Here is a 20,845-nt window from a genome sequence, read left to right on the forward strand (position 1 = left end):
TATACATCTTGAAGTCAAGATGATCAATTAGAGATTTTTTCTACATTGAAAGAACCCTTTCCGATGGATTTTTGAAGTGCATCTTTACTTCTAAGGTGGAAACCTTATATAACCTTTTTTGATATTTAAATATGACTACCCAAAAAAGAAAGACGTTGTACCCAATCTTGAGAAATTTTGTTTTCTACCGGCATACTAAGTACATTTAAAATTTAGAAAGGTTTATATATATAGAAGCAAGGTTCGCATCGAAATCTTTTTTTTTTTTTTTCAGCGCACGTAACTTTTATTCAATAATAAACTCAATTACAATGATAAGGATGAAAGAAACAGTCGGCATGAATCCCATCTTTAACAAGAAGATCAACTCTCTCATTAGCCTCCCTGTAAACATAGTTGAAGGCGACCACCTGATTTTTGCATAAGTCCGCAACGAAAACTTTCTTAAACTCCCTAGAGACTTACTCTTCCCCAAACACCAGTTTACAAACTTCAGAGAATCCCCTTCCACCTCCCATCCCACACACAGAAATTGTTCCTTCATGAATTTAATTCTTTGTAAAACCGATAAAAACTTAACGGTATTGGTTGTTATAATCCCACATGGGTTAGAATAGAAGAAAATTCCCCTGCCTAAAAAATCTGATAATACACCTCCCATCCCCACTGAAGTAAGAGGATTCTTCAATTGATCATCTTGACCTTAAGATGTATAATATAAAGAAGATAAATTATTCCAAGTCCTAAGCATAATTCATATGGTAAGAAGTTATCTAGATTTTTTATTTTAAGATTTTAAGTGTTTATAGATATGCTTAATATGTACCGTCTTTGAAATTTTAAATTTCATAATTAAGCTGGAATATGGAATTTCAAACCATCGTAAGGTTTTAAACACCAAAACTACATTCTTTTGCTAAAAATTTAAAGGTTCACCGAAGGTGCTCACCTTACATATACCGCACCCTACATATACCTCACCCATAAAATTTACTTCACCATGTAGATAGTTCTGCCAGCAGTCATGTAGATCGTTCTGCCAGCCGTTTTTAGTTTTCCTATATTGTCCCTACTATGTAAAGTGTTTATGGTTTAGGATTTAGGATATTTCTATATTACACAAACCCTATTTTGAAAAGTGTCTCAGGGTTTACGATTTAGGGTTTCGGGGTTTGGGGTTCAAGGTCTAGGGTTTCAGGGTTTAGGTATTAGGGTTTAGAAACTAGATGGAGAAAATAAATAATCAAAGCGGTCTGACTTTTTGTGTAATTTTTTATCAAAACTGACCCATTATGTATTTTATTATATTATTTGTGTCCGTATGTAAATTACTCTAATTATTTACTTGGGTGTTATTAAAATCGAATAACCGGAGGAAATGCTCCCTCGGAGCTCAAAATCTTTAGGGCACGTTTGATTGTTGATGATCCTCTTGCACAAATTGGTAGGGGTGGCTTCCAAACCTAATATTTTTTGTGACGTTGTTTACGGAAGCTGTTGGAACCTGTGAGTTGTGAATTACAGCTTCCAGTGGAGCCAAGAAATGTGGGCGTCTAATTTGGAGGATCTTGGATATTCGATCCCTCACTTCCGAAAAATTTCAGCAAACAAACACCCCCCTTGGTCCCCCGGGAGCGACTACTCATTTCCGCCAGTCGATGGCAGAGCATATTAGAGTGTAGAGAGAGAAGATGATAGAAATAGAACCCCATTTTCGATTCACGGGAGTGAATTGTCTCCTTTATATAATAATTGAATCAGAGCTCTTTTGCCTCTTCATTTCTCTTTCATAGCATTCCAGTAGAGAGAGAAAGAGTGTGAGAGAGAGAGAGAGAGAGTAATCTTTTCCCAAAGAACAGGGTCCTTGTTTCTGTTGGACATTCTAGAGAGAGAGAAAGAGCGATTTTCTTCCCAAGGAGATAACCGAAACACAGAATTCCCACATTTGGCTGGAAATTACAGAGAGAGAGAGAGCGAGAGAGTGGCGTTCTTGGGCAAGGAAAGAAGTGGCAGTGGTCTTCCACATTGAGATCTCTGTTGAAATATGTAGAGAGAGAAAGTGAAACAGACTTGCCTTCTTGCTCTTGGCATAAAGAATCGTTTCACCATCTGGGGTTCTTCGCTAGGGGATTCTTTGGACGACGGGAGTTTGGATCGTCCTTTCTTGGAGATCTCTAGAGGAAGCACATCCCCTCTAGTTCTTAGCTCGCCCAAACCACAGAACACTGATTACTGAGCCATTGCAATACATTTCAGCTTCTTGATTTCCACCTCTGCTGATTTTAGTGATTAATTTCTCGCCCCCTGGTTAATCTCTCACCCCCAACCACAGGCCAGCTTTAAGCCTGAAGAAGAGGGACAAAAATTCCGTGTTCTTGAGGTTTCCTCTTCTTAGAAATTCTAGAGAGAGAAAGTGACAGAGAAATACAGGCATCTGAGAGAGAATGGCTTCCGAGCAAGCCAGTAGCAGCAATACAAATGAGGGGGGAGAAGGAGTGGGAACGAGTGAAATTACAGAGGTAGAGAGCGAAACTGAAAACAACAACAACCATGAGAGCTGGACACTGATACCCGTGAATTTGGAGTGGATGGGAGCGAAAGAGATGGCGGACGGTAAGTTCACGGCGGTTGTGTACAATGAAAACACCCCTTCATTACAAGAGAAACTCGTGCTAAAGACCTTCCATACCAGAGAGGAGGCAGCACGTGCACAAGAAGAGTCTATCGGGAAGCATCCGAATGCTTACGAACATGCGTTGATGGTGAACCTCATGTGGCGTATGGAAGAAGAGGGAGCGGATGAAGCAGGCATTAGCAGCACGACACAGGAGAGGGAAGAAGGAGAGGGAAGGGGTGAAATTACAGAGGTAGTGAGAGAAACTGGAAACAATAGGAAGGAGAAGAGATGGAAACAGTTGCCGAATAACTGGAATTGGTTGGACGTGAAGGAGACAGCGGATGGAAAGTTTGCGACCGCTGTTGCTGTTGAAACCAGCCATTCAAAACTGACGCTTGTAAGAAAGAGTTTCGATACCCGAGAGCAGGCGGTACGCGCACATGAAGGGTCTTACAGCAGGCATGGAACAGATTTTGATGATGCCTTGATCATCGACCGGCAGTGCGTGTGGGTGGATGAGAGAGAAAAGAAGGGCCTGTTTCAGGGGTTCAAAGATAGCTTCAAGAAGATGATGGTATGCGTGCATAAACCCCTATATTTCATTTTCTTGTTTCTTTTGTTTGTTCCTTTTCTTTGCTTCTCTCTCTCTCTCTCTCCTTTGATCTTCTAGTTCGCTCTGGTTCCATGTTCTTTATCCTCTCTCTCTGGTTATTTGATTGTTCTTACTTCTTTGAATCAATTTCTTTTTTAAGGTTTCTCTCTCTCTCTAGTTGTTTGATTGTTCTTACTTCTTTGAATCAATTTCTTTTTTAAGGTTTGCGAGTCTAAGAAGTATAAGGAGAAGCAGGATTGAGGAAAGAGAAAAACAAGACAGAAATGTGGAAGCTCTAGAAGAGAAATGATAATCCAGAACCATGCTTGTTATATTGTCCGAGATTTTTCTGTCGTCAATCTACTTTGCTTCTCTCATTCATATGAAAGTAACTCTTACTTGTTTTTTTTTTTTTTCTTTTTAATTTTCAAAGCATCGATTTCATCAGCAATGTACATGAATGTATGTGAATGCCATTCTTTCAACAAAGGTCACCACAATCATCATCTTAATTGTATTTGAAGGTGTGATCTGTAATCGTTGCAGGCATTTGTATCAGATCTCAATAAGGGAATTTTCATTAAAATGCCGGTGATTGCTTCATATTCCCTTTTTTCCCTTCATCTGTATGTGTGATGGCACTTTTTTCCTTATTGATTCAATGTGTGTGTGTATATAATACATGTTGATGTTGTTTGGGATATTGGTCTTGGGTCGATGAGGCCTTCTAGATTGATGAGCTAATCTGTAGAATGTTGAGGGACATTTTAAGGTAATGTTTTCATTTTTTCCATTTTTAATTCAGGTTTGAAAGTGCACCATGCAAAATGCATATAACACAAGAACAATGTGTGTGTTTTGGAATGTCAAAAGCCCTACATCAAACCGCCCACAAAAAAAAAACAACTCTTTAACCGCTCAAACACTTCTATTTTATTTTATTTTCTATGGTTTTCTTATTTCTTTGTAAATGTTCAAAGAGTTGCTCAAATGCTTAATACGTTTGTGTTTTGAGCCATGATAAAGTTTGTTTTATTTTATTTTGTATTTAAAATAAGGAAAGGTCTCTATGCTTCCCTTACAGTATAGAAGTTCTATCCTCCCCCTACCATCCAGCCGTCCAATTTTGATCAAGAGAGCTACTCACCATTTGATCTTAGATCCGACGTCTCAAAATATTTTATTTTTATTTTTTATACAAATTGTATGAATATAAAATTTGGTACGTGTAATCTTTTCATTGGGACGCACCTATAAAAATTATTTAAAATAATTTTTTGATAAAATATAATGACCAAAATACCCCTTGAATTTTTCAGGGGTATTTTTGTCATTTTATGTTATTGATAGTAATGTCTTTATATTTTTCGCTAGTGAGAGTTTAATAGAGGAATGGACATCCAAAATTTGGTGTCAAAATAGTTTATAGAAAAAAAATTGAAAATCAAATAGTGTAGAGATATGACATTGTGATTGGGGCAATCTTAGCCCTCCATTCAGAATGGATGGTTGAATAAGGGGGAGGATAGAACTTCTATGCTGTTGGGGAAGCATAGAAAGTTTTCCCATTAAAATATGAGGCTAATATTTCGTTTCTTTGTCCATTGGGGGATTGGAGAGTAGGACTTTCAAATGGTATTGTATACAATGGGAACATTTATCTTAGATATATGGAGGTTACGATTACTTATAACCTTCCGATGCTAAATCTGATAGCATGGGTGTTTCATTAAGCTCGCGAAAATTTCCTTTGAAGTTTGATTTTGGTCAATGGAATAAATGCAGTTATTTAATGTCACATATAATGGTCATGATTAATTGTGACCACCTTGTAACTAAAGTAAAAATGTTGCATTGTATACTTTTCCCTTTCAAATTCTCAAATACTTAAGGCCAAGTTTGGATGTTAAAGAAAAAAAATATTCACATTGAAAAAAAATGCAATTTTTTTCCTCCTCAATTGAGAAACATTAGCGTTTTATTTTATTATGTTGGTAGACTGTTTGGATGTCTATTAAAATATGAGAAGAAAATTTATTTGACAGCGTTTGGATGCGTTGCAATAAATTCTAAATTCGTATTTTTTCTTTATTTTCTTATTACATAAAAACGTTTGACCAACCTTTATTGTTAACTTTGTTTTTCATGGGCTTGATAAACATATAATTTGGAAAAATATAAATTATTCCATGGACATAGAGAGGAGAATGAACAATTATATTTCTAATTAAGAGCGTTTTGCACCAATTTCAGAACCCATGAACGATAACCCAAGTAATTAATTATTATAATCCAAAGTATTGAAAATTTTCCACAAAAGAGAGTAATGGAAAATATGATTACAACTTTCCTATCTATGTGCCGTATTATACTCAACAATGAGCACAGTCATCCCAAAGTGCATTAACAATACGATCTCATTGTTCATCGCCATCATTTTTATCAACTTGAGGGTTTACATCATTATGTTGAATATTTGTTCCTTCAACTGATCCATGTTCAAGATCCCTATCATACTCTTCATTGAGCCAATCATCACCACCTGTCATAATTTGGATATGAATATGTTAAGTGCAAGCAACAACGACTATCTTAACTTCTGTTTCATATGGATATGTTGTAGCCACCTTCTGAAGAGATGAATGGCGAAGATTGAAGAGCTCCTTTGCATTTTTGTGGGGCCTAAAATTCCCCGACCATTAGCCTTCAAATGATATCTCACACCCCTAAATGGAGCTATGAAGCTTCGTTTGCTCGCATAATCAGCGTCGATGAGATAATATTTATCTGAATGCATATAAATGACAAAAGTTATATATATGTATTCTAAAAGTAATGGTATTTTTGTAGGAAGTGGATGAGGACTATGACATTTACTAGCAACCTTGAAATGAAATTTAAATATTCTACCGAATATAAAAATTTTTAAGATAAGGAAAATAACGGTGACATCTTGGAAACTTGAAACCAGATTTTTGTGTAGCTTTTAACACAGAAGAATCTGATGATAATCCCTTCCACCCAACAAGTACATATACAAAGTGAAGGTCAAAAGAACAAGCTGCCATTACATTTTGTGAAAAAGAGCCTTGCCTATTTTGATATGGAGCTTGCTCTTTAGCACCAATACTCAAAGGAATATGGGTACCATCTATTGCCCCATTGCAATTCTTCAAAAGCAAATCAATAAAACTTCAATTAAAATCCATCAATTGTTTCTCAAAATTATCAAAAGATACATAAATTTAAAATACATACATTGAAAAAAGGAAAATACATGCTTTTTTTGCGAAATTTTTGAGGTTTGCTACTTGAAGGTAGATAAACATAGTCAAATGATAATTTATATATTGTATTGAGAACTCTCTCAAAATGGCGACTAACGGTTTCACCTGAATGCTAGAACCGGTCTTGGACTCTGCAATTGCTTGAGCTCTTCCCCATAACATATAAGAACATTGCCAGCTGATCTTCAACCTTTATACCTCGAGTATCAATCAGAAGATGTCTACTTCAAAGAATCTGACAAAAATTTTCAAATACATTTACCTCTGAAAAAAGGACTTCATGTGATCTAGTCAAGGACTTAGTTTGCAATGGTTGCAATGGGCCACACACATTAGCATGATGTAATCCAAGTGGGCATTTTGCTCTCCATACTTTTCCTACTGAAAATGATATTTGATGTTGTTTCCATAAAGACAAGCTTTACAAATTTCACCATCATAACTAATTTTTTGTCATTCAACATTTCTTTTTTGTTCAATAATTTCCATCCATTAAAGTGAAGAAATCCATATCTCATTTGCCATAGTTGGGATTCATTTCCAACGCTTGCAGGCATGATTTTCTAAGCATGACAATTCGAAAGGGAACATCTTATTTTCAGCTATTAAAAAATTTGATATGGTCAAACCAGATTTTATTTTATTTTTAAGGAAAATTTACGTGTAGACGGGAAACAAGGTCCGTTATAACAGTTTGGCCCAAAAATGGGCCGATATTACCAAGAATGACAAAATCCTCAATTTTTTTTTTTTGACAACTTTGCCCCCAATCCGATGTTTCTAACATCGGATTGCACTTAACCCCTTCCCGCTAAAACCCTCACGATCTTGTTAAGGAATCTTCGGTTTTTTTTTTTTTTTTTTTTTTTTTTTTTTTTTTTTAAGCCTCGATCTAATGTTTCAAACTTCAAACCGATATTGGGGTTAAAAACCCCCAAATCTTCCCATTTTTCTCCCTCTTAGTAGATTTCATTCTGTCTCTCTCGAAAAACTTCTATCCCTTTGAAAACTTCCCTTTCTCTCTCTCGATTGCCACAACATCATCTCTCTCTCCATCGGATTGGATTGAATATCTCATCACCAGAGGATCGTTATTTCTCATATAAATCAAGCATATTTACCATCTATTTTTTATTTTTCTATTGCTTTTTTGCATGAATGTACCATATATTTTAGGGTTCTACCATTTCAATCAGTTCTTTTGTGGGTTCGGGTTCAACGATATTTTGATTTGAGAGTCCGGTTTCAAACTTAGGTCTATTAGAAGTTTCAGGTTCGGGTTCTCGAAAAACAGCCTTGTTTCTTGCCTCCTCAAAGAAGTCGGTATGTTTCTGTCTTAATCTTGCTTCAACGACCACCCATGTTTCTAGGCTGTAGAATCGATATCCCTTACCATGGTCTGGATAGCCAATGAAAATAGTCTTAACAGTTTTGGGTTGAAGTTTGGTCATATTTTGGTGCGGGATAAGAACATAGGCTGAGCAACCCCAAACTTTCAAGTGACTAAGGGAGGGAGTACGACCGGTGAATATTTTGTGAGGAGTAAGTGGAGCAGCTTTTGTGGGAGTTCGATTAAACATATAACATACCATCAATACGGCTTCTCCCCAAAAGTCTAGGGAAAGACTAGCATGCTCCATCATTCTCCTTACTATTTCAATCAAGGTCCTATTTCGTCTCTCGATAACACCATTTTGTTCGGGAGTATATGGAATGGTATACTGATGGATGATTTCATTCTCAATATATAGTTCTTTGAAAAGTTCAGATAAATATTCCCCTACCTCTATCGGTTCTAAGGACTTTGATTCTCAAGTTGGTTTAATTCTCTACCTCAACTTTATATACTTTGATTTTTTCTAGGGCTTCAGATTTTGTGTGAATAAGATATATATATATATGGCCATATCGTGAGTGATCATCTATAAAAGTAATGAAATATCTTAGTAGCTCTTTTTACCCTGGTGGTATTTTTCTTTATTAGTTTTCCTTACACATAAGACTCACACACATTCGATAAATCTCCTTTATAATTTTGAATACTACTGTCTTTTTTCAATCTTTCAATTCTTTTGAAATTAATGTATTCTAGCCTCATATTCCATAGGGTGCCATCTAATTCATTAGGGACGAGACATATGCAACGTTCTGTTTTATTTCAATAGTAAATAAGTCATCTACAAGGCGTCCGGTCATGACAACATTATTATCCTTCTTGACCACCACCTTCTCCCTAATGAAAGTAGTTGTGAATCCAACCAAAGACATCTTGGGAACCGAAACCAAGCACTTCCTCATATCAGGAGCATAAAGTACTTATTTTAGGATCAAGATGCTCTCACTCTTCAACTTCAGGTCGAAATCTCTAACTCCAAGAACATCAGTTTTCTTATTTCCTCTCATATAGATATATTGTTGTCTTGGCCCCATGGGAGTAAAAGCACGGAAGCATTCCTTGGTGTTTCTGACACCAAGAAGCTCCCTTGGGGTCCGCCAACAACGTCTCAAAGACCACACAAGCCAGTTCCTTATTGGTCCCTCCAAATCTGTTGGACTGACAATTCTTGGCTATGTCGCCCACCTTCTTGCAGATAAAACAAGTTTTGGTTTCTCTTTTTTCTCCTTTGTTACCAAAATCACTATTTTTAAAATTTCTTCTCTTTCCAAAATTAATTCAACCCTTTCCTTTCTTAGGTTTAAAAGAGGGTGAATATTTTACCATGTGTACGGCTTTCCTCGGAGTTGTATTCAGCTCATGCCTCAAGTTCCTCCTTTCTTCTTCTGCTTTGATCGTCATGATGAGCTCCTCAAGTTTTGGTGCCTTTCTTCTAGCCAAAAGTGTGGACACAAAAGTTTTCCATGAGTTTGGAAGTGAATTCATGAGATGAATCACTTGCATGGGTTCCGAAGGTCATGTCGGTATCTTCCATCTCTCTGACTAGTGCACGAAAGATGTGCACATGATCTGCAAACTTAGTACCCTCTACCATCCTAAGCTCATTATACCTCTTCATAGCCATGGTTTGTTTTATGAGAGAGCATTCAACACACTCTCTCTCTCTCAAGTTTATCAAAGATTCCAATTGCATTAGAGATTGACTCATACTCAGAAGCATATGAGTCAGTCATGGCGTTGCTTACATCTCAAGTTCCTCCTCTTCCAAGTGGCGTACTCATATTTAATTTATTTTGATGAGCAATCTCAATAGAGTATCTCATGCAAGTTTTCCTCATAAATAACATATCGAATCTTTCTTTTCCAAGAGGCATAATTGGTCACATCAAACCTTTCGGTTTTAAGAATCTCTGAGATGAAAGTACGAGCAACCATATCTTTTATTCTCAAGCAAAAATTAGAAAAAAAACTCCTAATAGCAATGAAGTAACTATGTTCTAATACCAATGAAAGAAATACCTATGTGATCTTTTACCAGGGAATAATAAATTTTTTTTTTATTTACCCCTTTTGTTTTAGTAAAAGATCGCTTACAATGGTTTTATTATAATAGCATATATTTCAAAATAAAATCAACATAACAATAAAACCAAGATGATGCCATTGAAATAGTTATGTACTATGCTTGAGAATATAAATATAAGATTGCAACAAATAAAAGAGAAGAGTGTCGGAGATTACCTCAACCGAGCTTATTACACTCCACACCGAGTCACCACCATCTGATGGCGTCGAATCGATAATCTAGCTTCAATCTCAATCAGGGAAAGCAAGTTTAAGCCAAACTAATTCTATGGAACCCATTTAGAATTTATCAGACCCAGGTCCTAACCCAAGACTTATTTTGGCATATCCCATACTACCAACTCTTAGACTATTCAAGATGAGAGAGAGACTTAGGAGGTGGCCTAGGGTTGAGGCGTGCCCCTCTAAAGATAGGCTAAGAGAGAGATCAAGAGAGAGAGGGGCTTTAGAGGGAGAAGAGAGAAAGTCTTGAGAGGGAGGAGAGAGTGGGGTGTTTCCCTTAGAGAGAGAGAGAGAAGAGAGATGTGGAGATAATAGGGGGTACAGCCCTATTTATAGTGCAAAATTGGGTTTTGGGTTTCTTAAGTGAGATTGAACATGGACCGTCGATCAAGAGTGACTTGCGGAGTGAGAGATCTGAGCCATCCATTCCATAGATGGGCCATCAACATTATGGAAAGTGCATGAACCATTATTCTCCTTTCCTAAATCATTTTTCCATCAATAGAAATTAAATCAAATTAATTTCAATAAAATATTGTGCATTCCATAAAATAGCACAAGCTTACTTACATTTTCCCTAAAATCTTTTAAAACATATCAAGTCAATATTTAATCAAATATTTCCCAACCTCAATATTTCATTTGACCTCATACCATATCTTATCAAAATGGAAACAAAATAAGAGAGAAAAAGGGGTGGGGCGTGCCACCTAGGGAAGGCATGCATGGGCCCCACCTTCTAAAACATGGCGGGCCCATGTGCACAATGGACCCCCATGAAATTTTATTTTACATTTAAAAATAATAAAAATAATTTTAGAATATTTATTTGAATATTTAAACCATTATAAATTCAATATCTTTAATTTTACATATCCAAATTTTATAAATAAAATATCCAGACATTCATAAAAATTAAAATAATAATTCTAAAATAATTTATATCATAAAAAAAATGTAATTAAATTAATTTGATGGGAAATGAATCCATATGGATTAGAAATTAAATCAACAATCATGGGGTGGTACTCTACCATCATCTGTGGACTACAGACCACACGTACTTTATCTAACTGACCCAGTATTTCCCATAACCCACAGTCCAAGCAGGGGCTTATTAGTGAGTCACCAAAGTTTGGCTGATGAGCCATGGGATCGCAATTTCAGTCTATGGATTTCAGGTCTTCCCTTAGAGACGAGTCAATGTCACCTAGACCTGATGTGACCACAGCTCCTATGGTGCATTGGGATATCTCTCGCACATGCATACGCTTCAACCTAAAAGGTGGCTTGCTTCCAAAATAGGGATATCTCTCACACATGCACACACAGTCCCTCGGCACACTCATCTGGGAATACTCCAACCTCATCAAGGGGTGACCCATTAGAATCATTATCGGTTGATATTCTATATCCAGATAATATGGGTTTTTCTCAACGGACTCGCCTAGACGGTCAAGCATAGTCTGGTATCTGCAAACACTGTTTGCATAGTATGGTCCATGAGGGACAACACTCTCACTAAGTTTGTGATCCACTATATCAAATGTTTTATTACAATCACTCATAAGGCATTTAATGGCCACACAAACTCAACAATAATTACTTATAACCATCCGATGTAAAATCTAATAACTTGGGTGTGTCACAAAGTTCAAAAAAAATTCTTTTGAACTTTAAGCTTAGTCGATGAAATAAATGTAGCCACGCAATTTTACATCTAATGATCAAGATTAATTTTGACCATCTTGTACCAAAGGTAAATAGTCTCATTATATACTTTCAAATTTATAATTTGTTCATGTAGTCAGTTAGGAGAGCAAGATAAAAAATGTTGTTTTGCTAGGTTTTGTCAAGGATTAGAGAAGTAATTCTATGTTCTAAAACCTGTAATATAACTCTCACCGGTCAAGTGGATCTCAAGTTGCGATACTCGTAGATGAAAACCACTTTAGGATTTCTCTATCTGTATTTATACTTTATTTCTAGTGCATGTATTATTATTTCATTATAGCTACTTTCTTTCAAGTCGGTTAAGAAATAGGATCCCAATATTAGACATCTTATACAAGTAGAAACCACTCAATGTTATTGAGAAGACTGGTGGATAGATTCAACCTCCTTTTTAACGGCAGGTAAGCTTTCTATGTTTCCCGTATCGCATAAAACTTCTATACTTCTCCCTATCCAACCGTTTATTCTAAATGGATGGCGTAGATGACCCTTATCATAATGTCACCCTCTATACTATTTTATTTTTATTTTTTAATATAAATTTTATTTGCTTCAAAATTTGGGCGTCCAATCCTCTCTTGAACTAGTACTTATAAAAAATATAAAAAGAAAATTCCCGGCTAAAATGCCTCGTGTTTTAGGGGTATTTTGGTCATTATATTTTATCAAAATATTTTTTTATATTTTATTTGGGTGCACCCTATTGGGATGATGGCACGTACCAAATTTCGATTTCACATAGGTAGTATGAAAAAAATTGAAAAATAAAATACTCTGAAGCGTCGAATCTATATTAAATGGTTCATAGCTCACTTGATCTAAAATGGACGGCTAGATGAAAGGGGGAGTATATATCTTTTATGCTATAGGGGAATCATAGAAACTTTTCCCTTTAACTACATGGGGTATAACTTTCTAACGTTCAATATATGTTTGACTAGATTTTTTTACCTCAAAAATCCACTCAAAAAGGTTGTTATGATCTTAAAAAATACTAGAATTGATTATCTACACCATTTTAAGTCCAAAAAAATGTGCATCTTGTAAAACATTATTTAGATTACCTCACCATAAAATATGCAAAATTATGGACCATAGCGTAATTCTGTAAATTACCCCCAGTCATATGGAAATCTTGCCAAAAAAAAAATAATTGTCCGATACCACTAGAACTACTATAGCTCTCATGCCAGAGAAAAAAAGAGAAACAAGAGCATAAACTCTCTACTATAATTCAAGAGACAGAGAAAGAACAACCATTATCCAAGAATAATTTTATCAGAGCTGCAAAAGAATAGTGCGATACCACTAAAACCACTGTAGCTCTCACACTCGACAGAGAGAAGCCAAAGGAAAGACTCTCATTTGTGATTCAAGAGAGATAGAGAGAACTGCCATTTTCTCATAATCATTTTATTAAGATTGTTTCGCATCTTTGTTTCTTTCTATTAGTACTTCAACTAAGAGAGAGAGAGAGATTGATTTTCTGCTTAAGGAAATGGCATCACTATATACATAGATACAACTATGTATCATACCACTTGTTCAGAATGGTGCTTGACCGTAGCATACCATACATACCTCACTTAAATTAGTAATTCTAAAAAGAAATGATCACATTATCTAATAGAGAAAGTTTATACAAGGTTGACACCTTAAAAATGTAGAATTAAGGTGCACTTCTAAAATCCTTCGACAAAGGTTGTTTTGATGTCGTAAAAACATCCAATTGATCATCTTGACATTGATATGTATAATTATTGAGAAGAGATTTTAGGTGTTAAAATTGTGCACCTTGCAACACATTATCTGCACTGTCCGTTTTCAAGATTTTTATGCATTTATATATGTGCTTGATATGAACTTTTATAGAGTTCAAAGTCTTATAATTAAAAATCAAAATAGATTCTCACATTATCATAAGAATTTTTTTTACCAAAATTGCATCTCATGACAAAGCTTTGAGGTGCACCCTAATTTGATTGTTTAAGGTTGCAACCTTATGCAAACCACACCCTTACATAATATCTTAACAACATTATATATTGTTGTTAATAATTGTCAAATACTTAAGTTCCTTTACACTAATGGGAATTATCGATGGAGTAGTATAGAAAGCCGAAGGTAATGTTGATGCTAAAACGCCAAACTTTTGAACCTAAAAACCATTTCAAATGAAAGGGATTAATGATTGAAGGTATTTTCATTGCAACAGCGGGAGAGACTCTTAGGGCCTGTTTGGGTACATGGATTTTAAGATATGGATTCTTAATATTTTGGATTTTGTTAAAATCCATCATTTGGATTGCTTAATGACTAGGATACTTAAAATCAGGAAAATCAAAATCATGGAAATAAGACCTACTTTTCCATGATTTCATTTTCCACACCAAAACCTGTTTTTTAGCATTTCCAAAGCCCATGGATTTCACTCAATGGCTCCCTCAACCAAACATACGAAGCATTTGGTAAGTATGAACATTTTAAAGAGAGAAAGTACCTAAATTTTTTAAAGAGAGAAATTATCTCAAAATTTTTAGAAAGAGAAACTATCTCAAATTTTAACTTTTAGAGAAAGAAAGTATGTTAAAATTTAAAGAGAGAAAGTATATTAAAATTTTAGAGAGAGAAAGTACCAATTTTTTTAACAAGATGAACCTATCTCAAAATTTTAGGGAGAGAAACTATCTCAAATTTTAATTTTTAGAGAGAGAAAGTATGTGAAAATTTTAGAGAGAGAAAGTATGTTAAAATTTTAGAGAGAAAAAGTTTGAGAAAAAGTTCCAATTTCTCTAGAAAGATTAACTTATCGCAAAATTTTAGAGAGAGAAAATATGATAAAATTTTAGAGAGCAAAAGTACCAATTTGTTTTAGAGAGATAAACTATCTCAAAATTTTAGAGAGAGAAACTATCTCAAATTTTAAGTTTTAGATATAAACTATCATATTTTAGAGAGAGAAAGTACATGCAAATTTTTACAGAGAGAAACTATCTCAATTTTCTTAGAGAGAGAAAACTATTTCAAAACTTTTAGAGAGAGAAACAATCTCATATTTTAATTTTTAAAGAGAGAAATTATATCAAATCTTAAGTTTTAGAGGAAAAAAGTATTTTAAAAATGTAGAGAGAGAAAGTATTCTTAAACTTTTAGAGAGAAATTATTATAAATTCTAGAAAGTGAAACTGCCAAAATAAATAAGATAGGGAAATATCTCGTTTTTTAGATAGAGAAACTATCTCAAATTTTGAGTTTTAGAGAAACAATCTCGAATTTGGAATTTTAGAGAGAGAAAAAATGTTGAAATTTTAAAAATAAAAACTATATCAATTTTTAAAGAGAGAAACTACCTAAAATATTTTAGAGATAAAAACTATCTCACAAATTTTGGTTTCTCTCTCTAAACCTTTTGGAGAGAGAAACTATCGTAAAATTTATGTTTCAGAGAGGGAAAGTATTTTAAAATTTTGGAGAGGTAAACTATATCAAATTTTAGATAGAGAAAGTACATGACTTAGAGAGAGAAACTATCTCAAAAAAATTTAGAGAGAAATTATCTCAAAATTAAAGTTTTAGAGAGAAAAAATACCCAAAATTTTAAACTTTAAAGAGAGAAAGTATATCAAATTTTAGAGAGACACTATATCAAATTTTAAAGAGAGAAACTATTTCAAAATTTTAGAGAGATAAACTATCTCAAATTTTCTATAGATACACTATCCCAAATTGAGTTTTAGAGAGAAAGTATACAAAAATTTTAGAGAGAGAAATTGTATCAAGTTTTGTTACCAAACAATGGACATGGAAGTGATTGCAAGGATCCATGAATTTTGTATAGTTTATCCAAACAAGAGATTTGATAAATCCATGACAATAATCCTTGATATTGAAAATCCATAGATTTTCTTAGATTTCAAATATCTAAGATTCCTAATTTCCTTGTATCCAAACGGGCCCTCAGAAGATATAGGACACAAGGACCTCGTGTGTTTTCTCTGTCGGGTGATAGGATTTTCAAGAGACGTGTTTGGAGGGATCGTTCGAGGTGGTGTCAGTTCTATATTCGCAAAATATCCCTTCTTCAACATCTCCAGTTCCGCAACAACTGCGATTGAACTCCACAAAACTTGTAGAGCTGATCCCCGATAAATTTTCCCTCACTTAACATACACCCTATTTGCATAGACGAATTTACAAGAAAACTTTAGACTCCACACAATCCAAATTCAAATTTGCATGCATTGCATGAGTAAGACTCATCTCTCTCTCAATCTTTGAATTGTTACCCAGGAACTCTACAAAATTTTAGTACATCATTCGAAAATTGCTCTTCACATAAACTTCCCAAAATGCCCCTTAGATTATATCAAAATATCAAAAATTAGCCTGACCGAAATCAAGATTATTTCTAACACAAAGTAGCCAAGCAGTTCAATGCTAAGCTATCTGCCATGTTGAAATCAGTCGATTCAACAATCCCCAACTCTATAATTGCCTACTCCATGTATATGATCTTTTGCGATCCGAACACCCTCAACCTATGGTAAGTCTTTTTCTGTCACATACAAAAGTAGCCTTAGTATTTAGGGGTTTTCGACCCAATTCACATCCCAATGTTTATTAGGCTCTTATTTTTTTCAAAATTGTCTCACAGTCAACTTGAATTTTGATTTTCTTTTTTTTTTTTATAGCTTCTTTCATTAGTAGGGTAGTGCCTTAAAGCTTGGGCCATTGTTCCTTACTAACTAAAAAACAAAAAAACAAAACAAAAAAAACAAAAAACAAAATTTAGGTTGACCGAGGGGTAAATTTGAAAAAAAAAATTGGTTGACTGACTTTCTTTGTAATTTCTACCTAAAAGTGAAGCATTTTGTATTTTTGCTGAAATTTTAGGGTCCGTACGTAAATCACTCATATCATAGATATAGTTTTGGAAAGGAATATATAAAAGGAAAAAGTTTATATAAGGTTTCAACCTTAAAATATAGACTTAAAGACACATCTCAAAAATCCATTGAAAAAGGTTGTTTTAATTTTAAAACCCCGCTAATTGTTCATCTTGATTTCTAGATGTACGAATATGAAAAACAACAAAAAAAAGATCTTGAGTCCCAAAAATAGTGCATCTTGCAATACATTATCTGGACCGTCCATTTTCAAGATTTTCATACGTTTGTTATAGATTTACTTGATTTTAACCATTTTTGGAGTTTGAAATTTCATAATTAGATATGGAAATAGATTTTCAGATAATCCTTAGAATTTTTACACCAAAAATACATGTAATAAAATTTGGAGGTGCACTTTAATTGGATTGTTTAAGGTTGCAATCCTTAGGATTTTCAGATGGGAAAAGTTTATACGAGGTTGCAACCTTAAAATGTAGAATCACATATGCACTTCAAAAATCTATCGAAAATGTTGTTTTAATGTTGAAAAAACCTTCTAATCGATCATCTCGACATTGAGATGTATGAATATGAAAAAAAAAAAAAAAAACTGTTTTTGAGTCCCGGAAATAATGCATCTTGCAACACATTATCTAGACCGTCCATTTTCAAGATATTCATATATTTATAGATCTACTTGATTTTAACTATCTTTGAAATTTAAAATTTTCTAATTAGGTATGAAAATAGATTTTAAAATAATACTAAGAATTTTTTATGACAAAATTACATATTATGATAAAATTTTACGGTGCGCCTTGATTAGATTGTTTAAGGTTGCATTCTTCTATAAACCGTACCCTTTTTCAGATAATCCTTTAAATTTTTGCACCAAAAATACATGTTATGATAAAATTTAGAGGTACATTTTAATTGGATTGATTAAGGTTGCAACCTCGTCGAAACCACACCCTATGTAAAATTGATTGAGGATAAAAGGGGATGCACTTTATTGCGCATACGGTATATTTTCAACCTCACAAAGAGAATGGGCATGCACCACTACCACACATACATGAGAAACATTTTACAACCTCAAATCTTTCGGTTAGTAAAATAGAAAATAAAGAAATTTAAGTACGGATCGAGTTTTTTTACCATTATAACATATTGGCCCTAAAATAGGCCGTTACTAAAAACACGTAACACTGACTAAATGAATCACCTTGAGAAACATTATTTGCTTCACTTCTTCAAGCGTCATCACCATTGTCGATGCTTCCGTTATTTAAAGGGCAAGAAATCAATTTAAATACATACAAGAGTGACACAGAGAGTTAAAGGGCCATGTGTAGTGATTGGTTTCCTCCATTTCTTCATTCATGCTTCTCCTTGACCTTCGCCATCTTGAGACACTGAGAAACGAAATGGACGTCCAAAAAATGAACAATGCAGGGAAAAGAAAAATAAACAATTGAGAGGGAAAGAGCAGGGAAAAGAAAAATAAGAGAGAAAGAGAGATTGAAGGAAAAGAAAAAGAGCTATTTACGTGGACCTGGAATAAGTTTAGGAAAATACAAACTGCTTCTTTTATACTCAAAAATTACAATCAAGGTTGGTCAACACAATTTTTTTTATTATTATTTTTTTTTTTTTTTTTTTTTTTTTATGCAAAATTACCTTTTGATTTGAGGATGCCATCCTTGGATATCTTTTTTTCTTTCAAAACTTAAATTGCAGTCCAAGGATGGTATTCTCGGACCACTTTTTTATTCAAAACTTAAGCCACTTTGAAAGAAAAAAAAAAAAAAATGGCATTCTCGAGCCACAACTTTAAGTTTTTTTTAGAAAACAAGACTTAAAAGGCGGTCCAGGAATATCCCCAGGACCACATTTTTTTTTTTTCAAAAATTTAAAAGCAATCCGGTGATGGCATCCTGGGACCATTATTTAAAAAAAAAAAAAAAAAGTTTAAAGTTACAATCCGACGTTGCCATTTTCGGACCGAAACTTCAGTTTTGAAAAAAAAAAAAAAAAAAAAAATCCCCAAATGCCAAAAAAATAAAGCCAAGGAGGGAAATTGAAGAAAAAACTTTGGAAGGAAATGAAAGAGAGGTTAAAGACAAAATTAAATGAAGAATTCAAGACAAATGATGATGATGATGATGGTAGTAGCAAAGGAGAGAGAGACGAACTGTAGGTGGCCATAGTAGCAGCATTACCGTGATATCTTCCTGAAGCGATCCTTCATCCTCCCAAAAACACTTCTCACTCCCCTTCGAACCTCACCATCTCCTCTCTCTCTCTCTCCCTCTCTCCTCTCCCTCTCCCCTCTTTCTCGCTCCTCTCTTTCTCTCTCAACAATTTTGATGTCCTCCCATCGAAACAAGCAGTTGGTCCGTACCGCCCATTTCAGCAGCTTGGTATGGTGTATTAAGGTGTACTTCAAATGTAGCAGCGGCCTCCACTCGTGTATCGGAAATCATGAGCACAATTCTTGAAGTGAAAGATGGGGTTGTGGGATCATACACAGGAGCCTGGAACTTGCCACTAGCAATCTCCCTCACACATGCCCATTCGACCTTCGAATTCAAAGGCCCTGCCCCTTCGGCCCATCGCACCTCTATCTTCTTCTCATCCTCGCTTTCACTCTCTCCACCCTCATTATCGACCATTGGTGCCTTGCCCCTAGCGGGGTCTCGGTTTTCGTCCATTATTTGTAAATTGAGTTCTTGGATGACAGATGTGTTCTATAAGTCTCTCTCTCTATAATCTCAATAACCAATAAAAGCAAGTAGCAATAGCACTAACACAAGCGGTTCTCTGGTTCTATTTGGCAAGAAACTGTCTCTCTCTACCATGAAGAAAAGCTAATCAAGAGGTGAAACATCTCTGGTGTTCATCTTCTGGTGCAGGAGAATAATTTCTCTCTCTTTACTTACCCCACTACCAAGAAAGAAGATAAATGTGCTTGTCAGGGTTGTAATTGCAATCAAGATTACTTTCTCTCTCTTTCACAAAAAAAAAAAACAGGAACCCAAGAGCTGAATCACTATGATATTGCTCCTTTCGCAAAGATCTATTGCTCTTTCTTCTGAGTTGGCCTGATAAGAATAAGAACAGGAGAAACAGGTCTGAGATGGTTCTTACTGCAAGGACTAGCACTTCTCTCTCATGAGGGAAACGAGGAGGTGAAATCCATCTTCTTGGAGAAAGAAACTTGCTCTTCTCTCTCTTAAGTTGCCCCTGTAAAGAGACCAAGAGGGAAAACCAGTCTCTTGCAAATAAGATTACTCGCTCTCTAGATTTACAGGTGATTTGAACATTGTGAAGGAAAGGGAGGGGACACAGAGTCTTGCTTTTGTTCGGTTACCCATAAACGGCTATTTAGTAACATAAAACTGACTTTGCATACTCAAGTTGTGCGCCGCTTCATTGTAATATAACGAAAATGAACCCGTTATTATAAAAGTAAAATGGTTTAATAGGGATACAGCCCGGTCAAAAAAAAGTAAAGACTCACCACCTCATGACTCAGTGGAAATTGTAATTACAAACTTTTACATTGGTAATCTCGGTTTTAACAATTTGTTTGTAAAAGGAAAAATTTTGTATAGAACTTAATTCATCATATTATTTTATGTTTGACTCTTCTTCTGTTTTTTTTTCAAGAGGCATAAAAAAATCTCTAAAGATTTCATCTTTTCTTATCTTCATCTTTTATTGATTTTTTATCATAAAAATTAACCCCAACAAATCTTTTTATATTATTTCAACTCAAATTTTTTGGATGGGTGGAAAGGGAAAAAAAGGGTTAAAAACGTTTTTGAGATGAAATAATATAAAAAACTTTGTTGGGACTAATTTGTATGGTCAAAAGTCAAGAAATGAAGAGGTACGATGAAATCCGTAAAGATTTCTTTATGCCACTTGAAAAAAAAAACGGAAAGAGGGTTTACCATGAAACAATATGAAGAATTTAGGGTTCTATTCCCTTGTTAAAAACAAAAAATTAAAAATTGG

At 34.6% G+C, this 20,845-nt stretch overlaps 1 protein-coding gene across 1 annotated transcript; it reads left to right on the forward strand.

Moving 5' to 3' along the window:
• Positions 1-1,384: 1,384 nt before the first annotated feature.
• Positions 1,385-3,812, forward strand: LOC110007149 (hypothetical protein). Its single transcript, XM_020666470.2, has 2 exons — positions 1,385-3,191; positions 3,432-3,812. Exons 1-2 carry the CDS (start codon positions 2,445-2,447, stop codon positions 3,468-3,470), a joined length of 786 nt encoding a protein of 261 aa, XP_020522129.1. The 5' UTR covers positions 1,385-2,444; the 3' UTR covers positions 3,471-3,812.
• Positions 3,813-20,845: the final 17,033 nt, after the last annotated feature.

This window comes from Amborella trichopoda, chromosome 7, assembly GCF_054954075.1.
Source record: "Amborella trichopoda isolate Santa Cruz 75 chromosome 7, AtrichopodaSantaCruz75HAP2 v2.0, whole genome shotgun sequence".
NCBI classification, from domain to species: domain Eukaryota; kingdom Viridiplantae; phylum Streptophyta; class Magnoliopsida; order Amborellales; family Amborellaceae; genus Amborella; species Amborella trichopoda.